Source organism: Doryrhamphus excisus, linkage group LG13 (genome assembly GCF_037039965.1).
Source record: "Doryrhamphus excisus strain RoL-2023G ecotype Guam linkage group LG13, RoL_Dexc_Guam_v1.1, whole genome shotgun sequence".
NCBI lineage: Eukaryota > Metazoa > Chordata > Actinopteri > Syngnathiformes > Syngnathidae > Doryrhamphus > Doryrhamphus excisus.
Window position 1 is genome coordinate 3,633,695 of NC_136369.1, and position 20,391 is coordinate 3,654,085.

A 20,391-nucleotide genomic window follows, 5' to 3' on the forward strand; every position below is an offset into this window, starting at 1 on the left:
GTACATTTGCTTACAGAATGGTGTTGTGGAGTGCCGCAGGATTTTCTGTCCTCCTGCAAATTGCTCAGAAGACTCATTGCCTGTACATGTGGATGGGACGTGCTGTAAGAAATGCAGGCGTAAGTACAAATCAAAGGTCAGCTTAATCAATAAACACCCCTTTCACTGTTTAAAACTAATGGAGATGCCTCTTAATTTCAAGGTGAAACGGTCACATTGTGTGCGAGGGTGAATTGCCGCCATCGGATGTAAATATTTGGACAGAGGCAAAATTGTTAAAAGGCAGTATTTCCACAACAGGTGGAAGTGATCATTTTCTGTCCACCAATCAATGGCAGCGCCAAGCTACACATGTAATGGTAATGGTAATGGTTTTATTTCATTTGAACATGCATCAGATTACAATTGAGTGCATCACATAATCAGTTCACAGTTCCACATGTCCAAAAGGAGTAGGAAGAAGCAAAGCTTATTAAATCCTACCCCTCCATCTGGTACTTTTACAATCAGTAACTGTTACATTTGTTCACTTCCTGCTTTCCATAATACAGTTTAAGGTTTTTTTGTGTGTTTTTTTTTAATAATGTACCTCGTACCGAAGTACGAGGTGATATGAGCATCCAATGCCATAATGGGTACCATAGTAAGTGTCAATATAGTGATATATATAGCACATCATGACTGGTTCAAGACTCTTCATCCTTGTATTTAGCAAACATCAACTGCTTGTATTGTTTCTTGAATTGGCTCATCGTTGTGCATTGTTTGAGGTCCTTACTCAATCCATTCCATAGTTTGATTCCACATACTGAAATGCTATGGCTTTTTAACGTAGTCCTAGCATATAAGTGTTTCAAATGTACTTCTTCCCTGAGATCATATTTCTCCTCTCTTGTAGAGAAGTATTGGATGACATTTTTAGGTAATTGGTTATTTTTAGTCTTATGCATTATTTTAGCTGTTTGAAGATGAACTATATCAGCAAGTTGAAGTATTTGTGATTTTAGAAATAAGGAGTTAGTATGTTCTCTGTAGGTGGCATTATGAATTATCCTTACTGACCTTTTTTGCAGTACATTTAGCGAGTGAAGATTGCTTTTATAGTTATTAAACCATATTTCCACACAATAAGTAAGATATGGTAAATGCATATGAAAATGCACCAAACCACTGATGTCCAAGCAAACAGTATTTTTAGTACGAAGTACACCTGGGTTTGGAACTGCTCAAAAATTCACGGACAGCTCTGTGTCTCTTCCTGTTCTGGAAATGTCTTAATCCCTTATGTATAGTCCGCCTTTGAATAATTTCAACGCTCCTCTGCCTTACTCCATTGCTCTGCATGCTCAGTGTTCTTCCTCTCCCTCCCATGTGAATATCGGAGCTCTGGCACAGGCAAACGAGGGAGTTATGCTCCAAAGTTGTAAGTGTGAGCTTCATGGCCCTGCACCCTGGGGATGAGGAAAGCAGGACTTCACATGATAGGCTTCATTTTCTATTTCTGCTTTATTGCCAGAGGAATATGTAGAAGTGTCTTTTCTGTTGTATTCTTAATGCGCTGTTACAGTTCTCCCCTGCTTGGGTTCACTAGCCAAGAACAACTTATTTTACTGACTAAATTAACTATGTAGAACGTTTGCTTTGAAACCATTTTTGTGTGCAGTTGTATGAATTTTCATTGTGCTCATTGTAATTTAAAGCATTGGTTCTCAACCATCACCTTACATGTGACTTCCTGTTGACCGGAAAGGGTGTTCATGGTAAGAGTTCCAATGTGGATACAGAGCTGATATTTCAACTTCCATCACACTAATCGAAATTACTGAGGACCATCACTATTTAGCGCAGAAGGTGTGCAGCTGCAGTATGGATTTGACAAAAGCTTTCCATGCATTCATTCATTTTCTGGACCGCTTATCCTCACGAGGGTCGCTGGCATGCGGGAGCCTATCCCAGACACGCACAAGGAGAACATGCAATCTCCATACGGGGAGCAGGGAATTGAATCCAGGTTTCTCAGCTGTGTGGCCTATGTGCTAACCGCTCGTCCACAATGCAGCCTTTCCATACAATTAATCGCAATATCCGAACAGCACTGACATCGTGTCATCCCACTATTTTGGTGGCAAAGACCCCAACCCACTGAAAACAGCTCTGCAACCAATCCACCGGTTGACAATCACTGGTTTAAAGCACTCAGAATTAATGGTAATGGTAATGGTAATGGTAATGGTAATGGTTTTATTTCATTTTAACATACATCAGATTACAATTGAATGCATCACATAATCAGTTCACAGTTCCACATGTCCAAAAGGAGTAGGAAGAAGCAAAGCTTATTAAATCCTCCCCCTCCATCTGGTACTTTTACAATCAGTAACTGTTACATTTGTTCACTTCCTGCTTTCCTAATATATTTTATTAAGGTTATATAGTTTCATAATAGCCTGTTAATGGCCTTTCATCAACGTACATAATGTATACAGTATGTTCTTACCTTAAATACTGTCTATAAAGCAGTTATGTTTTTGTTTTTTGCCCGCAGCAAAATGCAGTTACATGGGCCAGGTCTTTTCTGAGGGTCAGCGCTTTTTGTCCAGGAGCTGCAGGGAATGCAAGGTAACTCCTCTTTTGTTGCCTTCTGTTTAGTATTTTACATTGCAGTCAAATCATCAGGTTGTATTTCTCTGCCTGTCTCGGGCTGGACTCCTTGTACTATTCAATTAACCAGCAGGTCTTATTAGTTTTCCATCTCTCCTCCAATCGACTCAATCTATTTCTCTTTGTTTTTCTAATGACCAGAACGCTAGGTAATTAGAAAAACGAATGAATGCTGAAATACAAAGACCTCATTTAAACCGATGCTTTATCACTCCATGGACTATAATTAAAGGCATTCTTGGCCTTATTCATTGCAAGGCAATTTATCTTTAGAGACAACATTTTAGGGTCGAAATTGTTATTGTTTGCAGATATTTGCTTGCAAGGCCTAGCGCACATTATATTTCTGAACCCATTGTTACTCCTTGGAGACACTGAACTGTCATTTCAATGTAAAATTGGTGTAGGAATTTAACAGCCATCATTTATCCTGGTATGGACAATTTGTGGTCATATTGCTTTTAGAGGCGCTCCAGATATTTTATTCCCAGGTTTCCACTAGTAAATTGGACCATGAAATGAACGGGAATATTCAGTTTGACGTTTTAATTATTCATTCATTCATTTTCTACCGCTTATCCACACGAGGGGGTGCTGGAGCCTATGCCAGCTGTCTTAGAGCGAGAGGCAGGGTACACCCTGGACTGGTGGCCAGCCAATCGCAGGGCACATATAGACAAACAACCATTCACACTCACATTCATACCTATGGACAATTTGGAGTCGCCAATTAACCTAGCATGTTTTTGGAATGTGCAAATTCCACACAGAGATGGCCGAGGGTGGAATCAAACTCGGGTCTCCTAGCTTTGAGACCTGCGCACTAACCACTCATCTGCCGTGCAGCCATGTTTTAATCCCATTACCCATGATTCCGGGTAACATGATTATCAAAGTGAGTTAAGTATGAATCCGATGCCAGAAAATAAAAAGTAGTTTTAAATTGCATAACTTGGAACCACCTGCCCAAAGTGGACTACTTCACTAACAGTGCCTAAAGAAGTACGACATTGAAAGAAGTTGTGAAGGAGAAAAGCATCTTCGGGGATTGGGTCGATACTTTGGACCTTGAGCGATACAACTGGGACCACCAGAGCTCTGATTCAACAGCCTAACGGCTGCTGCTGTGGTTGCTATTTGTCTTCAGAGCCCAAGGGAAGATGACACAGTGTTTTTATTCAACATCTTTTCTTTTGTCTGTCTGCACTACACATGCTATCTGTGGTCTAGCCCCCATTCTTTTTTCAGGATTACCTCATTTATGAACATCTTAGATTACCTTATTTGGTATGCATTCAACAGCATCAAATAGTAGGGCAGGACCCCCTGGGGGAGTGGGGTTTAGTGCATTGCGTGGTGAACTGTGGGATGGATATGAGTGCAGATATGTCAACATGTATGAATTTGAGTCTTCAATACACATGTATGCTTCACAGCTCTCCATTTGGTTGCATTTGGGTTTTTGGTTCAGTTTGTAGAGTCTGCACAGATAGAAAAATAGATATCATCACTTCCTCTGTAGTATTTCAAATCAGGGTGGTGCAAAACCATTTTTGTCCCACAGTGGGGGGCATGACAGAACATAACTGAGAACACTGAGTTGGCTTAACATCCATTTTTTTTTTTTTTTTTGGGGGGATGCGTGAAGAAGCCAGAGTACCTGGATAAAACACGATGAGGACATGCAAACTTCACACAGTCATACAATTTTGGATTTCCAGACTGTAACTGTTAACCACTATAACTGTGCTGCCTATAACTGTAACTGCTAAGTTCATCATAATGTTCTGCACAATACTAATACTTTTCAATCTACTTTTTTTGGATTTTCATGCATTATACTTCTATGCTGTAAAGCAGGGGTCTCAAACTGGGGGCCACTAGAGCTAGGTTCTGGGTGAAGCCCGGCCGCATCAGGTTTTCAAAAAAAAAAAAAAACGCATTTATTAAAAACTGGAAAAAAAATCAATAAAAAAACTATCTTCAATGCTTTTGCTTCTGCTATACCCTACACTTTTTCAGTACTTTGGTTCCGGTTGTCCACACCAAAATATCTGATAAAACATTCCACTGTTCTCAAATATCTTAATTTTTATTTTTCTATACACAAAATAAGATTTAAAAAATAAATAAACAAATTAAGAATAAAAACAGTAAATCAATCAGTAATAAATAAGTAAAATAATAATAAAACAGCAAATAAAAAAACATAAGAAACCACATACAGTTGGTAGAGAAATTATTTTTTTCAGATTCAAATGTACAGTATTAACAGTTATTTAACCTTTAACATGAACATTAATGAAACTTAATAATTTGACCCAATTAGCAAGTTAGCATCGTACTCAGTTCCATCTGGGAGCAGCGTCGTAACTTTAACAACATGTTTGATGAGATGATTTATCTTGACGTGTATTTTCCCTTTTATTCCAAATCATTTCCTGCATTTATTTGTACCCAGCGTCATAAGCCTTTAGCTTCATTGCTAATCCAAAGCAAAACAGGGCGGGGTAACAGGGTAGGGTAACAGTATGGGCGGGGCAAAGTCATGTTAATTGTGTCCGGTGTGCACACAGCTTTAAGCTGTCATTTCAACTTTGGTATCAAGGTGGGGGCCTCAAACTAGCGTCTCGCGGGCCGCATTTGGCCCGAGGGCGGCGAGTTTGAGACCCCTGCTGTAAAGCGTATCTGACAAAGTCTATGTTTTAAATACAGGTGATGCACAGAATATAAGCAGTCGTGCCATACCAGAACAAACTTACACAAACAGCAAACAAAGACTGAGAAATTCTAACTTCTTATTTAAAAAAAAACAATGAAAACTTAAGAATATTTAAAAATTGTATGGTGCCAATTCACTTCCTGTTCTTGTTCTTCCAGAATGGCTTGATGGTGAAAGTTACGGAAGCGTGTCCAGACCTCAACTGTTCTGTCAGTGAACAGCTCTTAAGGGATGGGAGATGCTGCAATGTTTGCCAAGGTATCATGGTCTTCTTCTAACTTTACTGTTTCTTCAATGACTACAATGTTCATACATACAAAACTCTTGCCACTGTGAAGAGTAGAATAGATAATAGAGTCAGTCCTTTTAATCTTGTCTGTATTCTGAAAATATTTCTCTATTTAACCAACTTCTTGGCTCAGATACCTATCGTAGCAGATTGCATTGTCTGCTGAATGTGCACCCGCGTGCCAATTTGCTTGAACTATCCTGCTTTAACGAGTTGTTACTGGGGAAAAGCCAACAATGTAAAATACGGTGAATGAACAAACTCAAGTGGCTGTGACTCAGAAAGAGAGGCTTGGTTAAAGAAACCTGGTGCCAGGGAAACTTGAGAAGCGTTGAGTGCAAAAAGGAGATAAGAAAGGGGAAGATTAAGACCTCAAAAGCTGAGCGAAAATAAGGAAAATAAAGTAAAGTGTCACAATGTTGCGAGAGAGAAAGCACGTCGATGAGAGGAGATGAAAATGGAGAGGAATATAAGATTAGAGTATTTGAAATTACTAGTACTAAAAAGTAGAGGGGATGGGTAATAGGAAACATTTTCAGGCAAGAGGATTTATACATTTATAGATAAGAGATTAGTCACTGCGCTTCTCTCTAACCTTCTTTCGTCCTCACATGTGCTTTCTGTTTAGAAATGATTTCCATTGCAATCAGTACTCTGAAATGCAGCTCTTGCTTTACATTAAGGCCGGACAGGAATGAACCAGTCAATATTAATTTGTGATTAAGTCATTAACAACAATTGAATTGAAATGCCAAATATGACAAACAGATGGAAAAGCTACACATTCACCTGCCAGTCTGTTAACATTGTTTAAGAAGGAGTCTGCATTTCTGAAGTTTTCTCATTTCTCTGTTTTAGTAATTCCTGTAAAGCAATGTATCATTGAACGTATTTAAGAAGACATTTGTACTTCGGTTTCTGTTATTAAATCATTCCAAAAGCTCAGTCTAAAACCAAATCGTACAAAAACTGAAACAATGGGAAACAATGTAAATCAAATGAATTCACTAGAATGCAGGGATCACTAACCCACCTACTGGTCGAACCTTGGGACGTTGCCGGTGTTAAAATTGGGCAAAAAGGAAAAAAACAATGAGAAAAGCTGAAATGTTGACACCTGTGGCCAACAAATGTGTATATATACAGTGCATCCGGAAAGTATTCACAGCGCTTCACTTTTTCTACATTTTGTCATGTTACAGCCTCATTCCAAACTGAATTAAATTAATCTCTTACCTCAAAATTCTACACAAAATACTCCATTATGACAATGTGAAAAAAGGTTTTTTTGACATGTTTTGAATTTATTAAAAATAGAATGACTTGAATCCGATGGAACATCTCTGGAGAGATCTGAAAATGGCTGTGCACCGACGTCTCCCATCCAACCTGATGGAGCTTGAGACTTATTGCAAAGAAGAATGGGCAAAACTGCCTAAAGATAGGTGTGCTAAACTTGTGGGATCATATTCAAAAAGACTTGAGGCTGTAATTGCTGCCAAAGGTGGATCAACAAAGTATTAAGCAAAGGCTGTGAATACTTATGTAAATGTGATTTTTTTGTTTTCTATTTTTAATAAATTCAAAACATGTCAAAAAAAAACTTTTTTCACATTGTCATAATGGAGTATTTTGTGTAGAATTTTGAGGTAAGAGATTAATTTAATTCAGTTTGGAATGAGGCTGTAACATGACAAAATGTAGAAAAAGTGAAGCGCTGTGAATACTTTCCGGATGCACTGTATATATGGTCCTGATCAAAATCTCAAGACCATTTTGAACCTTAATGAGGTTTTAAGTTGGGCTATAATATGCAAAGCAAGAAAGGAGAGTGAGACAAAAAACATGGAAATTAAATATAAAAAAAGTAATAGGTTGTTTTTCACCAGATCAAAAGTTCAAGTCCGTGCAAAATTCTCATTTTCAGTCAGGCATTTGCACTGTCATGTCCTCCTGGTGGCTAAAACTAAGTAGCTTTTGCTTCTTGACCATGGTTGGATCGTCGAGCTGCATAAGCAAGGCCTCTTGCAGCTTGCCATAGCTTCCTAGGTTGGACGTAGTAAGACATTCTCAATGTTTTTAAAGATCCTGAGCATTAACAAAAAAATCAAGTGGTAGACACAAAAAATATTACACGGGCACTGAGCCGGAGGACCTGATTGGCTGTCCACTACGACACAAGAACCCAAATTAAGGCCCTTATTGGTGCCGGCTGCAGCGCAATAACCATCAGTTTCCCATCTGCAGGGAAAGGGTTTAAAAAAAAAAAAAATTCAAAGACCTCGTCACCTTCAATGCCACAAAACTTCCCGTTTAGACTTTGCCAGGGAGCATCAAACATGGGACATTGAAAGGTGGAAAAAAGTTTTATTCCCTGAGCAGAATAAATGTAACCTTGACGGTCCAGATGGCTTCCAACGTTACTGGCATGACAAGGAGATCCCATCTGAGATGTTTTCTACCCGGTACAGTGGCTGGGGGTCCATCATGATCCGGGCTGCTTTTTCATTCAGTGGAACCCTGGAGCTTCAGGTCGCCCTCACTGCCTTTATCTAGTTGGCACTAGTAACTTTGTTTGGCCTCCAAATGGCTTATTTTGCAGCCATACAAAAAAACACTACAGCAACAAAGTACAGGTCAACCGGTGATGACATCATAAACGAGTGATGAAGCTTAGGGGCCGAATCATGCAAAAACTGGGACATTCAAAAAATCACTTCCACTCTCGTCATAAACTGTATTTTGTACATTCAACTTTACCACCATCACAAAATTTATTTTTTTGTGTGTGTGCGTGTGCATGTGTCTGTGTGTCCCAATAAAAAAGCCTGCCAAAAGTTATTTTGAAGAAACCAGAAAAAAAAACCTGACATTCTGTTTTCCTACTTTTTTAAGGTTATGACTTCTGCTCAGAGGGGCTCATCTGTGGAGACAATTCTGAATGTAAAAATCGGAATACAAAAGCGGAGTGTGAATGCAAGAGCGGCTATGCCTCCATTCATGGGGATTCTACTTACTGTGAAGGTAGGAGCAAACATCACCCTGCTCAACTCTGCAAGATTTCTGAGACTGACTCCTGTTGACATTTTGGTCATCCAGGATATTTTGAGAATTGTTTAAAGTATTTGCAGACTGTTTTGGGCAAAGATACAGAAGCAGCCTTACAAAGACAACACATGTTAGGTATAACAAATACCATGGCTGATTGTGAACTTGGACCTAGTATACAGTAGATCAGGGGTGGGCAAACTTTTTGACTCGCGGGCCGCATTGATATGACAAAATTTACGGGGGGGCAGACTATATATTTTACACCTAACAGTCCACCTGGTATTATTGTATCTGTAAAATTGTCATGGAATCTGCTATTATTATTTATTATTTTATATTTATATTTAAATATTTTAAAATTAATAAAATATTATAATTACAATAAAATGAAAATAATAATTATTATATTATTATTATGTAAAATATGCAAATATAACAATAATATTATATAATTAATATAATAATTATAATGATCATAGTAGTTCTAATAATTATTATAATAATCTAATAATAATAATAATACTTATTATTATTATGTGCTTGTGTCCCTTTTTTCAGGAACACTTTGTAAACAACAGACCATGTCAAAAAACGAAATTGATAAAACCATCAAAAGGTTGGCTCAGGCCATGATGCCAGGTTGTATGTTGAGTTTAAATGAAATACTTTGGAAAGATTGGACGGGCCGTATTCAAACACTTGGCGGGCCGGATGTGGCCCCCGGGCCGTAGTTTGCCCACCCCTGCAGTAGATAATGTCAATTTATAAACATTTAAAATGTAGTATACTTGGTTTTGTGCCGCACGGTAGAAAAGCATGTTAGCATGTTGGCCACACAATCAGGAGATCTGGAAGGTCTGTGTTCGAATCTGTGTTGTGCATCTCTGTGTGGAGTTGTGCATGTTTTCTCTGGGTAATCCGGCCTCCTCCCACATTCCAAAATCGTGTATGTTTGGTTAATTGGATACTCAAAATTTTCCATAGGTGTAATATAAGTGTGAATGACTCTTTGTCTGTATGTGCTCTTTGATTGGCTGTAGCCCAAAGCCCAAAGTTGGGGCTCCAGCATGCCCCCATGACACTAAAGCGGCATAGAAAATGAATGAATAAATGAATGCTTTGTTTTTCTTTTTCTATGGCATTTACCTTTGTTGTCTTTGTTAAGCTGGCTAAGTAATTTATTGTTTGTCTCCTCCCTATCGTGTCCTATAATGTCTACTGACATGAGAGTATTTTATAATGGCATATTGTAATTTTCCAATTGAACTAGAAGTGCTTTATCCACGAGTGTGAGCTTGCTTCCATTTTGATGATTATTGTGCTTGGCAGAGCAATAACCTTGCCTCTGGGTACTGTAGGCCCAGACTTCTTGGGATGGAGCTAATGGTCACATTTGATTAAGATGCATAGGCGTGCCAATCGCCAGATTGGAGGATTTTCTCATTGCTGTCTACTGTTGTCTTTGGGTTGGCGCCACCCTGGACTCAATCCTCTAAACATGCTGAGAGCCGGGGAGCCTCAAGCCTCTCAGTCTGTTTGCTTCTGCTTGATCTGCGTGGTAAAGAGGTTTACTCAAAGCTCTGCTCCAATCCAAGATAGTACTACACCATATGAGTGAGAACGGAAAGACACTGATTGTTGGCAACAATGTAAATCGTCAAGCCATGGCAATATCCACGTTTAGGGTTTCCCCTGGAGGCAGCTCAAACTTCTGTTGCAAATGGATTAGTTGGAAGCCTTCTTTGACATTATTATATTTTATATTTTCAACATGACTGATCCATCAGCACCAAATTTGTTTTTCTTTCATATTAACTTTAACTGTGAGAGTGACTCTATTTTTTATTAGCGTTCCGAAAAGTCAGACGATCACCAGCATGTATGGAAACTTATTATTTGTCTATATGTGCCCTGTGATTGGCTGGCGACCAGTCCAGGGTGTACACTGCCTCTTGTCCCAAGTCAGCTGGGATAGGCTCCAGCATACTCACGGCCCAAGTGAGAATAAGCAGCATAGACGATGGATGGATGGATGGATAGATATCTCCAGTGAATTTTACATTATTGTCCAAATATGAGTATAGGAATACTTTTGGTACTATAATTCAAAATAACATGCTCAAAACAATGTTTAAAAGGGCAAGGTAAAGTTTATAAATGTATTTATATAGCACATTTCCAACAGTTAACTGCCCAAAGTGCTGTACAGCAGCCAATATAACAAAACACACATGCATAATAATAAGTCATGCAGCTAAAAATAAAAGTAAAAAGTAAAAACAGTGCACAGAATAATGACACTAATAAAAACAGTAGAACAATGAATTAATAATACAAAATAAAACAATAAAAGCACAAAATGCCCAGGTTAACCTGTGTTAAAAGCAAGACCATAAAAGTGAGATTTCGATAAGGATTTAAAATGCTCCGGTGGTTGTGCAGATCGAATGTTAAGAGGCAGGCCTTTCCAAAGTCTCGGGCCTGTGACAGAGAAGGCTCTATCACCCCGAGATTTAAGTTTAGATCGAGGCATTGTTAAAAGAAACTGTTTGCTGGACCTCATAGTTCTGGTAGGAACATAAACACTCAATAAGTCAGATAAGTATGAGTGAGCCAACCCATTCGGCGATTTAAAAACCAAAAGAAGAACTTTGAACTGGATCCTGTAAGCAACAAGTAGCCAGTGCAAGGAGGCCAAGATTGGTTAAGTGATGACGTCTCTTGGTACTCGTTAGCAGGCAGGCAGCTGCATTTTAAAACAAAAACACACTGTGGGTGTCCCAAAATAAATACTATATATTAACTTTAAAACACAATGTTAAAGGGGACCTATTATGCTTTTTCCACTTTTCTGACCTATAAATATGCTTACAATGTAGTCTGGTGTTAAATGATGCCAAAGTGTCACATCATGAGGTTTGCAAATTTTGGGTGGCTCTGCATAATCGGTCTTACAGGACTTTGGCGAACAACAAGTTATATCGATACAACTTATATCGATGCGATCCAGACTTCTTTATAAGGTCTGCGGATTGCCTTTAGTCAGTAAACGCGGAGCAATGTATCCGGAAGTCCTCGGGAGCACTTGGGAGTGTGACATATCACAGTGGAGTGGGCATACCTAAAGGAGGGCCGGTGGTGGAGTAAATTAGGGGCCAGCCATCATTTTCAACATTTTCAGAAGAGTACAAAGAGTACTCTTTTGAGCAACCCCCCCCCCCAAAAAAAAAAGAAAAAAAAGAGTACAATCCCAAATGAAAAATGTTGATAGGTCCATGACCAACTGACCCAATACAGCCAGGAAATTCGAACATATCCAATCCAATAGTGTTCTGCCCATCAACATTGTATTGAACACGAACAAGATAAAAAATTATATCAAATGCCTCTTTTTTTGTACAGTAAACCTCGGATATATCGGACTCGGATATATCGGAAATTCGCTCACAACGGACAGATAAAAAAGAACCAATTTTTCTGTAATGCATTTCCAATAAAAATTCATTGCATATATCGGATTTTTTATAACGGATTTCGCCTATTTCTGACAAAATCTCCAGTCCCGTTCCAATTTCCCTCGCATATATCGGATGGCCGCATCGTGGCCTTTGATCCATCTTTGATCCATGTTCACAGCCAAAGCTGAAGATTATAACATCTTTGTATGAATTACAGACATGTACATGAGCATGTACAACAAAATAAAAAAAAAAAATCTCAAATCTGTAGAAATGCCTTCTTGTTGCTATTAGGGAGGTTTAGAAACCAAACGATAAACGTAAGTGCAAACGATAATGACGTCACATGCTATTGAAATGTATGGAAACTTGCCGACTTGTCAAGCAGTGTGTCTGATCTCGAATATACACATTTTATATTGATTTTCATCTGCATGTTTTAAAGCCTCTGTACTTAAAACTAGAGATGACTTCAAAGTTGTAATAATGTTTTAAGTAAATTACAAACCAAATTAGGCAAGATGGACATAATAATGTACTGATAATGTAATTATAATGTACATGCTGCAGAACTCTTGATTATGCAGCCTATAAATAACAACACAAGACCATCTCTCACCATGGCACGTGACTTTTTTCTGTAATGGATTCAGTAATGGCAAAGACAAAGGCAGGTATTCTATGTACTACAGTAAAACAACTTGTCAATGTTGGAACATTGATTTTTGTGAATGTATCTCGCTGCAAATGTTATTGGTGGCTATGGACAAAGTTTTATTGTGAGTGAGGATGAGACTTTTGTGAGTTGAGTGGTATGCATTGGAAAAGTCAAGTCGCAAGTCATGAAGACCAAGCCAAGTCTTTTTCAGTGTTAGTCCAGCAAGTCTCAAGTCCTCAAATGCTCGACTTAAATGCGTCAAATATTGTGACTTTGTTATTGGTTATGGGAATACACCAAACAAAATAAAATACAAAAGTTTGTCACAGACAATATTGTATAATAACCATGATAGAACCAGGGCAAAATTGTTAAAATTGAAAATTGAAAGCTCAAATCCATGGTGTCAAATCCATCAGTGTAAACAAAGCTAATAGTACTGTTGGAGTCTATGTCTATGCATACATTGGGTATTGTAGTAGGTGTAGCAGTATTGCTTCATCTTTGGCATATTTATGATGCTAAAAAACAGCGTGTCTCTTATGTCACTGCACGGGCAATAATGATGTATGTTGTTCTTGTCAGCCATAGCTTGCAGAGAAGGAAGAAACTGCTGATACGCACATATACTGTACTCATGAGGAAAAGCAAACGTAGGCACATGCTAATGATGGTTGAGCCGCATCACAACTGCCTGCTCACCAAAGATAAAAGATACATTACGACATTTGGGATAATAACATTCCGAGATTGTAGGATTTTTTTCCATTAAAAGTCACACAGGTTGTGATATGTGACAATACTACTTGATACAAATAAGGTGTTCCATCTACTTAAAAATAAAGTAAGGTAATTATTTGCATCATGTTCATAGGTCAAACAAGAGTATGTTTTTGTTTATACAACATTCATTTTATAAGTAAGACTTTTCTTTTTGCTTTATCAGTGAACTTTGAGTCCTGGAAAAATAACATAAATCTTACTAAGGTACTTCATCCATTGGAAACTCATTCAGGCAGCATTAAAACAAATGACACTGAACATTACAATAACATCACTAACACCTACTGCGTCTTTTGAATGCCTTATATTTGTATTTTGCGTAAAAACATGTTGTGCTTTTTGCATGTTTATGTAAACAGCATATACTGTAAATGGCTAAATTAAACCATGTTTATGCTTGAAAATACTTAATTATATAAAATATGTAACAGAGGGCTGCACAGTGTCAGAGTGGTTAGCACGCAGGCCACACAGCAAGGAGACCCGAGTTTGGGTCTTTCATTCCAAAAACACTCATTAATTGACGACTCCAAATTGTCCATATGTATGAATGTGAGTGTGAATGGTTATTTGTCTATATGTACGTATGTGCCCTGTGATTGGATAGCTCCAGCACGCCTGTGACCCTTGTGGGGATAAGCGGTATAGAAAATGAATGAATGAATGAATGTAACATTAGCTTGCATATGCATATTTTTTGACTAGGGGTGCACCGGTTGATCGGCCACCAATCAGTACCGTCCTGTTTCCATGAACAATCACTTGATCAGCTTACGCCAATACATGCCTTATACAGTGCATCCGGAAAGTATTCACAGCGCTTCACTTTTTCTACATTTTGTCATGTTACAGCCTCATTCCAAACTGAATTAAATTAATCTCTTACCTCAAAATTCTACACAAAATACTCCATTATGACAATGTGAAAAAAGTTTTTTTTTGACATGTTTTGAATTTATTAAAAATAGAAAACAAAAAAATCACATTTACATATGTAAGTATTCACAGCCTTTGCTTAATACTTTGTTGATCCACCTTTGGCAGCAATTACAGCCTCAAGTCTTTTTGAATATGATCCCACAAGTTTAGCACACCTATCTTTAGGCAGTTTTGCCCATTCTTCTTTGCAATAAGTCTCAAGCTCCATCAGGTTGGATGGGAGACGTCGGTGCACAGCCATTTTCAGATCTCTCCAGAGATGTTCCATCGGATTCAAGTCTGGACTCTGGCTGGGCCACTCCAGGACATTAACGGAGTGGTTCTGAAGCCAATCTTTTGAGAGCTTGGCTGTGTGCTAATGTCTACTGTCTATATGGTCAAGGTACATGACCAGTCTACTGAGGTCAAGAGCGCTCTGGAGCAGGTTTTCATCCAGGATATCTCTATATATTGCTGTATTCATTTTCCTTCTATCCTGACTAGTCTGCCAGTTCCTGCTGCTGAAAAACATCCCCACAGCATGATGCTGCCACCACCATGCTTCACTGTAGGGATGGTATTGGCCTGGTGATGAGCAGTGCCTGGTTTCCTCCAAACATGGCGCCTGGCATTCACACCAAAGAGTTCAATCTTTGTCTCATCAGACCAGAGAATTTTGTTTCTCATGGTCTGAGAGTCATTCAGGTGCTTTTTGGCAAATTCCAGACGGGCTGCCATGTTCCTTTTACTAAGGAGTGGCTTTCGTCTGGCCACTCTACCATACAGGCCTGATTGGTGGATTGCTGCAGAGATGGTTGTCCTTCTGGAAGGCTCTCCTCTCTCCACAGAGGAACGCTGGAGCTCTGACAGAGTGACCATCGGGGCCTTGGTCACCTCCCTGACTAAGGCCCTTCTTCCCCGATCGCTCAGTTTAGAAGGCCGGCCAGCTCTAGGAAGAGTCCTGGTGGTTCCAAACGTCTTCCATTTACGAATAATGGAGGCCACTGTGCTCATTGGGACCTTCAAAGCAGCAGAAATGTTTCTGTATCCTTCCCCAGATTTGTGCCTCAAGACAATCCTGTCTCGCAGGTCTACAGACAGTTCTTTTGACTTCATGCTTGGTGTTTGTGCTCTGACATGCACAGTCAACTGTGGGACCTTATATAGACAGTTATTATATTTCCAAATCATGTCCAATCAACTGAATTTACTGCAGGTGGACTCCAATTAAGCTGTAGAAAGATCTCAAGGATGATCAGTGGAAAAAAGATGCACCTGAGCTCAATTTTCAGCTTCATGGCAAAGGCTGTGAATACTTATGTACCTGTAGCGACCCTCTCCGGCCAACTTTCCCCTCACGCTGCACACGTGTATCAGCATGCCCTGTATATGTTCTGATACAAGTTTTACACCCTGCAAAACGTACCACAAATAATTTTTTGCTGGTGCAGCATTTGGAGGGTGGGCACTTGGCAGGGTGTGGTGAGTTTCAGCAGTGGGTTGTGGTTAATGTAGCCAAAGCCCTGGAGACTCGCCCATGTGTCATCATTTTGAATTCAAATCTCGTGAGTTCAAACGACAAACTACACTCATGTGAAGGCACCATTGGTGAGAAGCATTGAGTTAATTTCATGGACAGCTTTCTTTCCAGCATAGCGTATCGCCTACCTGATGCTGCTCCATTATGCTTACTTTTCAACATTTGCACTAATTGGCATATCATTGTCTTATTATCCTCATCAGCTCTTGTTTATGCTGTGAGTAATTCTCCCAGCAGATCTAGCACATCTAAATCCTCACTCAGTGCCTGAGGACACAGACACATTACGCTGGTGTTGTTTAGCTGACAACTCCCTAATTACAGCCTGAAACAATGATGCTTTTGTTCAAACACAATGGCTTGAACCCAGTAAGGCTAAAATCAAAATATATAATTAGGACTAGTTGCATAGAAAATATAAATTACATAATATGGGAGGTTGCAATCACAGAGAACCCCGTTTCTTTTGGGGTAACAGGAATCCCAGCATGGGTCTGGTGGAACTAAAACATAGTAAGTTTTACATCTTTACTAAATGTTCTCTGTGTATGTATGTAGTGAGGTTCGTGGGTAGTGAGGCATTGACACTTTTGGAGATTTTTATGATGCCCGTTGAGAGTACAGTAAACCTTGGATATATCGGATTCAATTGTTCCCACTGGTTTTGTCCGATATAAGCAAAATCTGTTATATGTGTATACCGGAAAATGAAAAGACACGATGCGGCCATCCGATATATGCGAGGGAAATTGGAACGGCACTGGAGATTTTGTCCGAAATAGGCGAAATCCGTTATAAAAAATCCGATATATGCAATAAATTTTTATTGGAAATGCATTACAGAAAAATTGGTTCAGTTTTTTCTGTTCGAATTTCCGATATAGCCGAGTCTGATATATCCGAGGTTTACTGTATAACAAGAAAAAAAAGAGATCAAGTTCGTTCTATTGGGAAAAAAATCATTCAATTTATTTAATTTTGGATATTCAACCAGTCTAGGGCATACCCTGCCTCTCGCCCATAGTCAGCTGGGATAGGCTCACCCCTGCGACCTTAATAAGGATAATAGAAAATGGATGGAAAGCATCTGTGTTCTGTATATGAAGTCGATGCAGCCTATTCTTCTCCAGGAAAAGTTCTGATACTTTGTTGTAAAAGTTAGATTACCTGAAATCCACAATCCTCCCATCTTGGCAGTCAAATTCATTCATCCATCCATTCATTCATTCATTCAAACATAAAACATTCTAGCATTTAATTTGCCGTTCTTCAGGCATCAAATAAATAATGGCATGCCCCCACTCCTGAGGATGATGCGAGTACTGCAAGTGGCTACAGTTTAGCAAGATTAATTACCGATTAGAGATTAATTACCGATTAGCAAGAATAATAATGTCACACTTAGAGTTCAGATATTACACAGGCTGGAATAAGTCTTGGTGTTTCATATATTTTTCTGTAACATTATATTATTGGCGACATGCTGACAAACACAAACGGGCAGCCACCATTTTCCAACTCGCTCAATGCACTCAGACAGTACACAGTGAGTTGTTGATAATGTCGATGTCATGTTGTTGGACATTCACCTGAATAGGAAATGTGTGAAGTCAGCAATTTTTCACTTTCAAAAATGTTAAAAACTGGGGAAAAAAGTGTCTCTCCTAACTGCATGTCACTGTTATATAAGCTATAGAAATCATCTTTGGACTGTTTTGTTTCCATTTGAAATAATAATGCACGGTGTCGGAATCGTTTGCATGTTCTCGTTGTGCATTCCAAAAACATGCATGTTACGTTAATTGGCGACTCCAAATTGTCCATAGGTATGAATGTGAGTGTGAATGGTTGTTTGTCTATATGTGCCCTGTGATTGGCTGGCGACCAGTCCAGTATGCCCGCAACCCTTGTGAGTATGCGCGGCATAGAAAATGGATGGACGGATGGATGCTTGAGTCTTTTAGGGACATTTAGCAAATGGAGATATTACTTTTTGACATCAGGAGTTTGTTTTGGAACAGTCTCCTGCTGTTTGCCACCAACTCAAGCCCAGATTTGCCTTTTTGGTGTTGAATAGTTGCACTGGTTTCATTGTTTCTCCAGCTGTGTTTTAAATGATTTAACATGTTTAAGCTATTTATTGTGACAGCTTCTCTACTTCTTCAAAAAGGTCTGTACACCCAGCATTCCTCAGTACAGGGATTCTGCCCCGCTGTCCTTTTTTCTGCTATGTGTAACAAGATTAGAACCTACTGTGAGACCAACACATCAAACTTAACAGGGCTATTTCTGTTTGTTCAGCTCACTTTCATTTAGCCTCCAGAGCTGAACTCCCTGATTTCAGACACCAAACATATGATGGTTCCCTTTGGCTAACAGGCTCTGGGGAAGCGCTTTAAGATGCCCCTGATCTCTACTCATTCTCAGCTGACAACACAGCATGTTGCAGCTTTTCTTCTCTTCTTTGCTCTAACTTTCTAACCTTTGTCACATTGGCAAAATGCTTCCTGGACATACTGTGCTGCTACTGCTTGATGTGCAGCAACTCCATTTTGTGTGGTGGATAGGTATTCTGAAGTCAATTTAGAACGGTATATTCCTCACAAAAAATATGTAGTATATAACTAGTTGTTCTGCCACACATTTTTAAACTAATTAGTGTCGAAAATAGGCCCATTTTTACTATATTTAGTGACGAGAAAGATAAATGACAGGACAGGATAAAGGAGAGGAATGAAGATTAGCCATAGCAAAACAGAGTATGTGTGTGTGAATGAGAAGGACCCAAATGGAAGAGTGAGGTTACAGGGAGAAGAGATACAGAAAGTGGAGAATTGTAAGTACTTGAGAACAACGGCAATTCTGCAAAGGAGGTGGAGAAGCGTGTGCAGGCAGGATGGAACGGGTGGAGAAGGAGTTCAGAGAAAGAGTTTGAGCTAAAATGAAAGGAAAGGTATACAAAACTGTGGTGAGACCAGCCATGTTGTTTGGTCTAGAGACAGTGCCACTGAAGAAAAGACAAGAAGCAGAACTGGAGGGAGCAGAGATGAGGATGCTGGGGTTCTCATTGGGAGTGACCAGGATGGATAGGATCAGGAAAAAGTACATCAGAGGGACATTACATGTTAGAGGCCTTGGAGATAAAGTCAGAGAGGCCAGACTGAGATGGTTGGGAGAGATAGTGAATATATTGGTAGAAGGATGCTGCCAGGTAGGAAACGTAGAGGAAGACCAAAGAGGAGGTTTATGGATGTAGTGAAGGAGGACATGAGGGTAGTTGGTGTGAGAGAGACAGATGCAGAAGACAGGGTTGGATGGAGGAGATTGATTTGATGTGGTGACCCCAGAAGGGAAACGCCGAAAGAGAAAAAAGAAGGGTTGCGTTCACAGACATCACATATTTAAGGTACTAAATGTAATATTTTGTTTCCAGCATACATCCAGTAAATATAGCAAATTGTACATACTGCCATTAAAGCGTTATTTTTGGCAGCCTTGCTTAGTAGTAGTTTTAGTATGCAGATCCAACATGCGTTTTAGGATTCAGATTTTCTCTATATATGTCCTGCCCCCACAATTCTATATCCACTGCAGGTACAGTTATCATATATTTATAAAAGAGGAGAGATTATGGAACATTTGGCTTCAGGATGGATGGAAGCTGAAGGGAAGGACAGATCATCACAAACTGTAAGATTTCAAATGTCATGTGGCAGCAGCATCAAACTCCAAAAAAGATGGATCCACGGGAGTGCAAAGCAGCAAAATTTGAAATCTCACAGTGTGGAAATGAGCTAATCAAGGGCAACCCCTGCCTGCAGAGCTTCTTCAGCAGGGATGAAAGTGTGTTTGTGAGTTTGTGTAGTTGCTCAGGGATTGCACATGAACTCGGAACATGTGCATCGTCTGCTTTTACTGTCTGCTCAAGCTTGCTCATGTTTAACAAGAACTGGAGGATGAGAAGCAGGGCAATCTGCATAGCGTCATCATATCTTAGCGGTTTAGCTCATCTTATATCGCAAACCGTTGCAGTCAGTCCAGTCATTACTGTTAATGCTTTCAATGCTGTGAAAAGGGGCATAATGCAAAAGATCTGGCTCATTGATTGGGAGCGGTTGGTAATAGCCCTCATTTGTCCTTATTCATTCCTGATGATGGGAGCAGCATTATGCGTCTGTCTCCTCTGGGATTGGCCAGGGCTACTGACTGAATTGTGTTCACTCAGTGGCATTTTGGAGTAATTGGCTGTGTTTGTTCTTCTGTGAATCAATCAGGTTCTTGGTGGGAAGCCTGCCTCCGAGGTCTTAAAAC

General features: G+C 39.4%; 1 protein-coding gene across 2 annotated transcripts in view; it reads left to right on the forward strand.

Annotated features, from left to right (window-relative positions):
• Positions 1-20,391, forward strand: part of LOC131139865 (protein kinase C-binding protein NELL1-like) — a 237,854-nt gene that overhangs the window by 103,111 nt on the left and 114,352 nt on the right. For both annotated transcript variants that reach the window (XM_058089792.2, XM_058089793.2), the window contains exons 9-12: positions 17-119; positions 2,546-2,619; positions 5,542-5,641; positions 8,568-8,696. In XM_058089792.2, the coding sequence (XP_057945775.2) occupies positions 17-119; positions 2,546-2,619; positions 5,542-5,641; positions 8,568-8,696 (406 nt within the window). The remainder of the gene's footprint in view (positions 1-16; positions 120-2,545; positions 2,620-5,541; positions 5,642-8,567; positions 8,697-20,391) is intronic.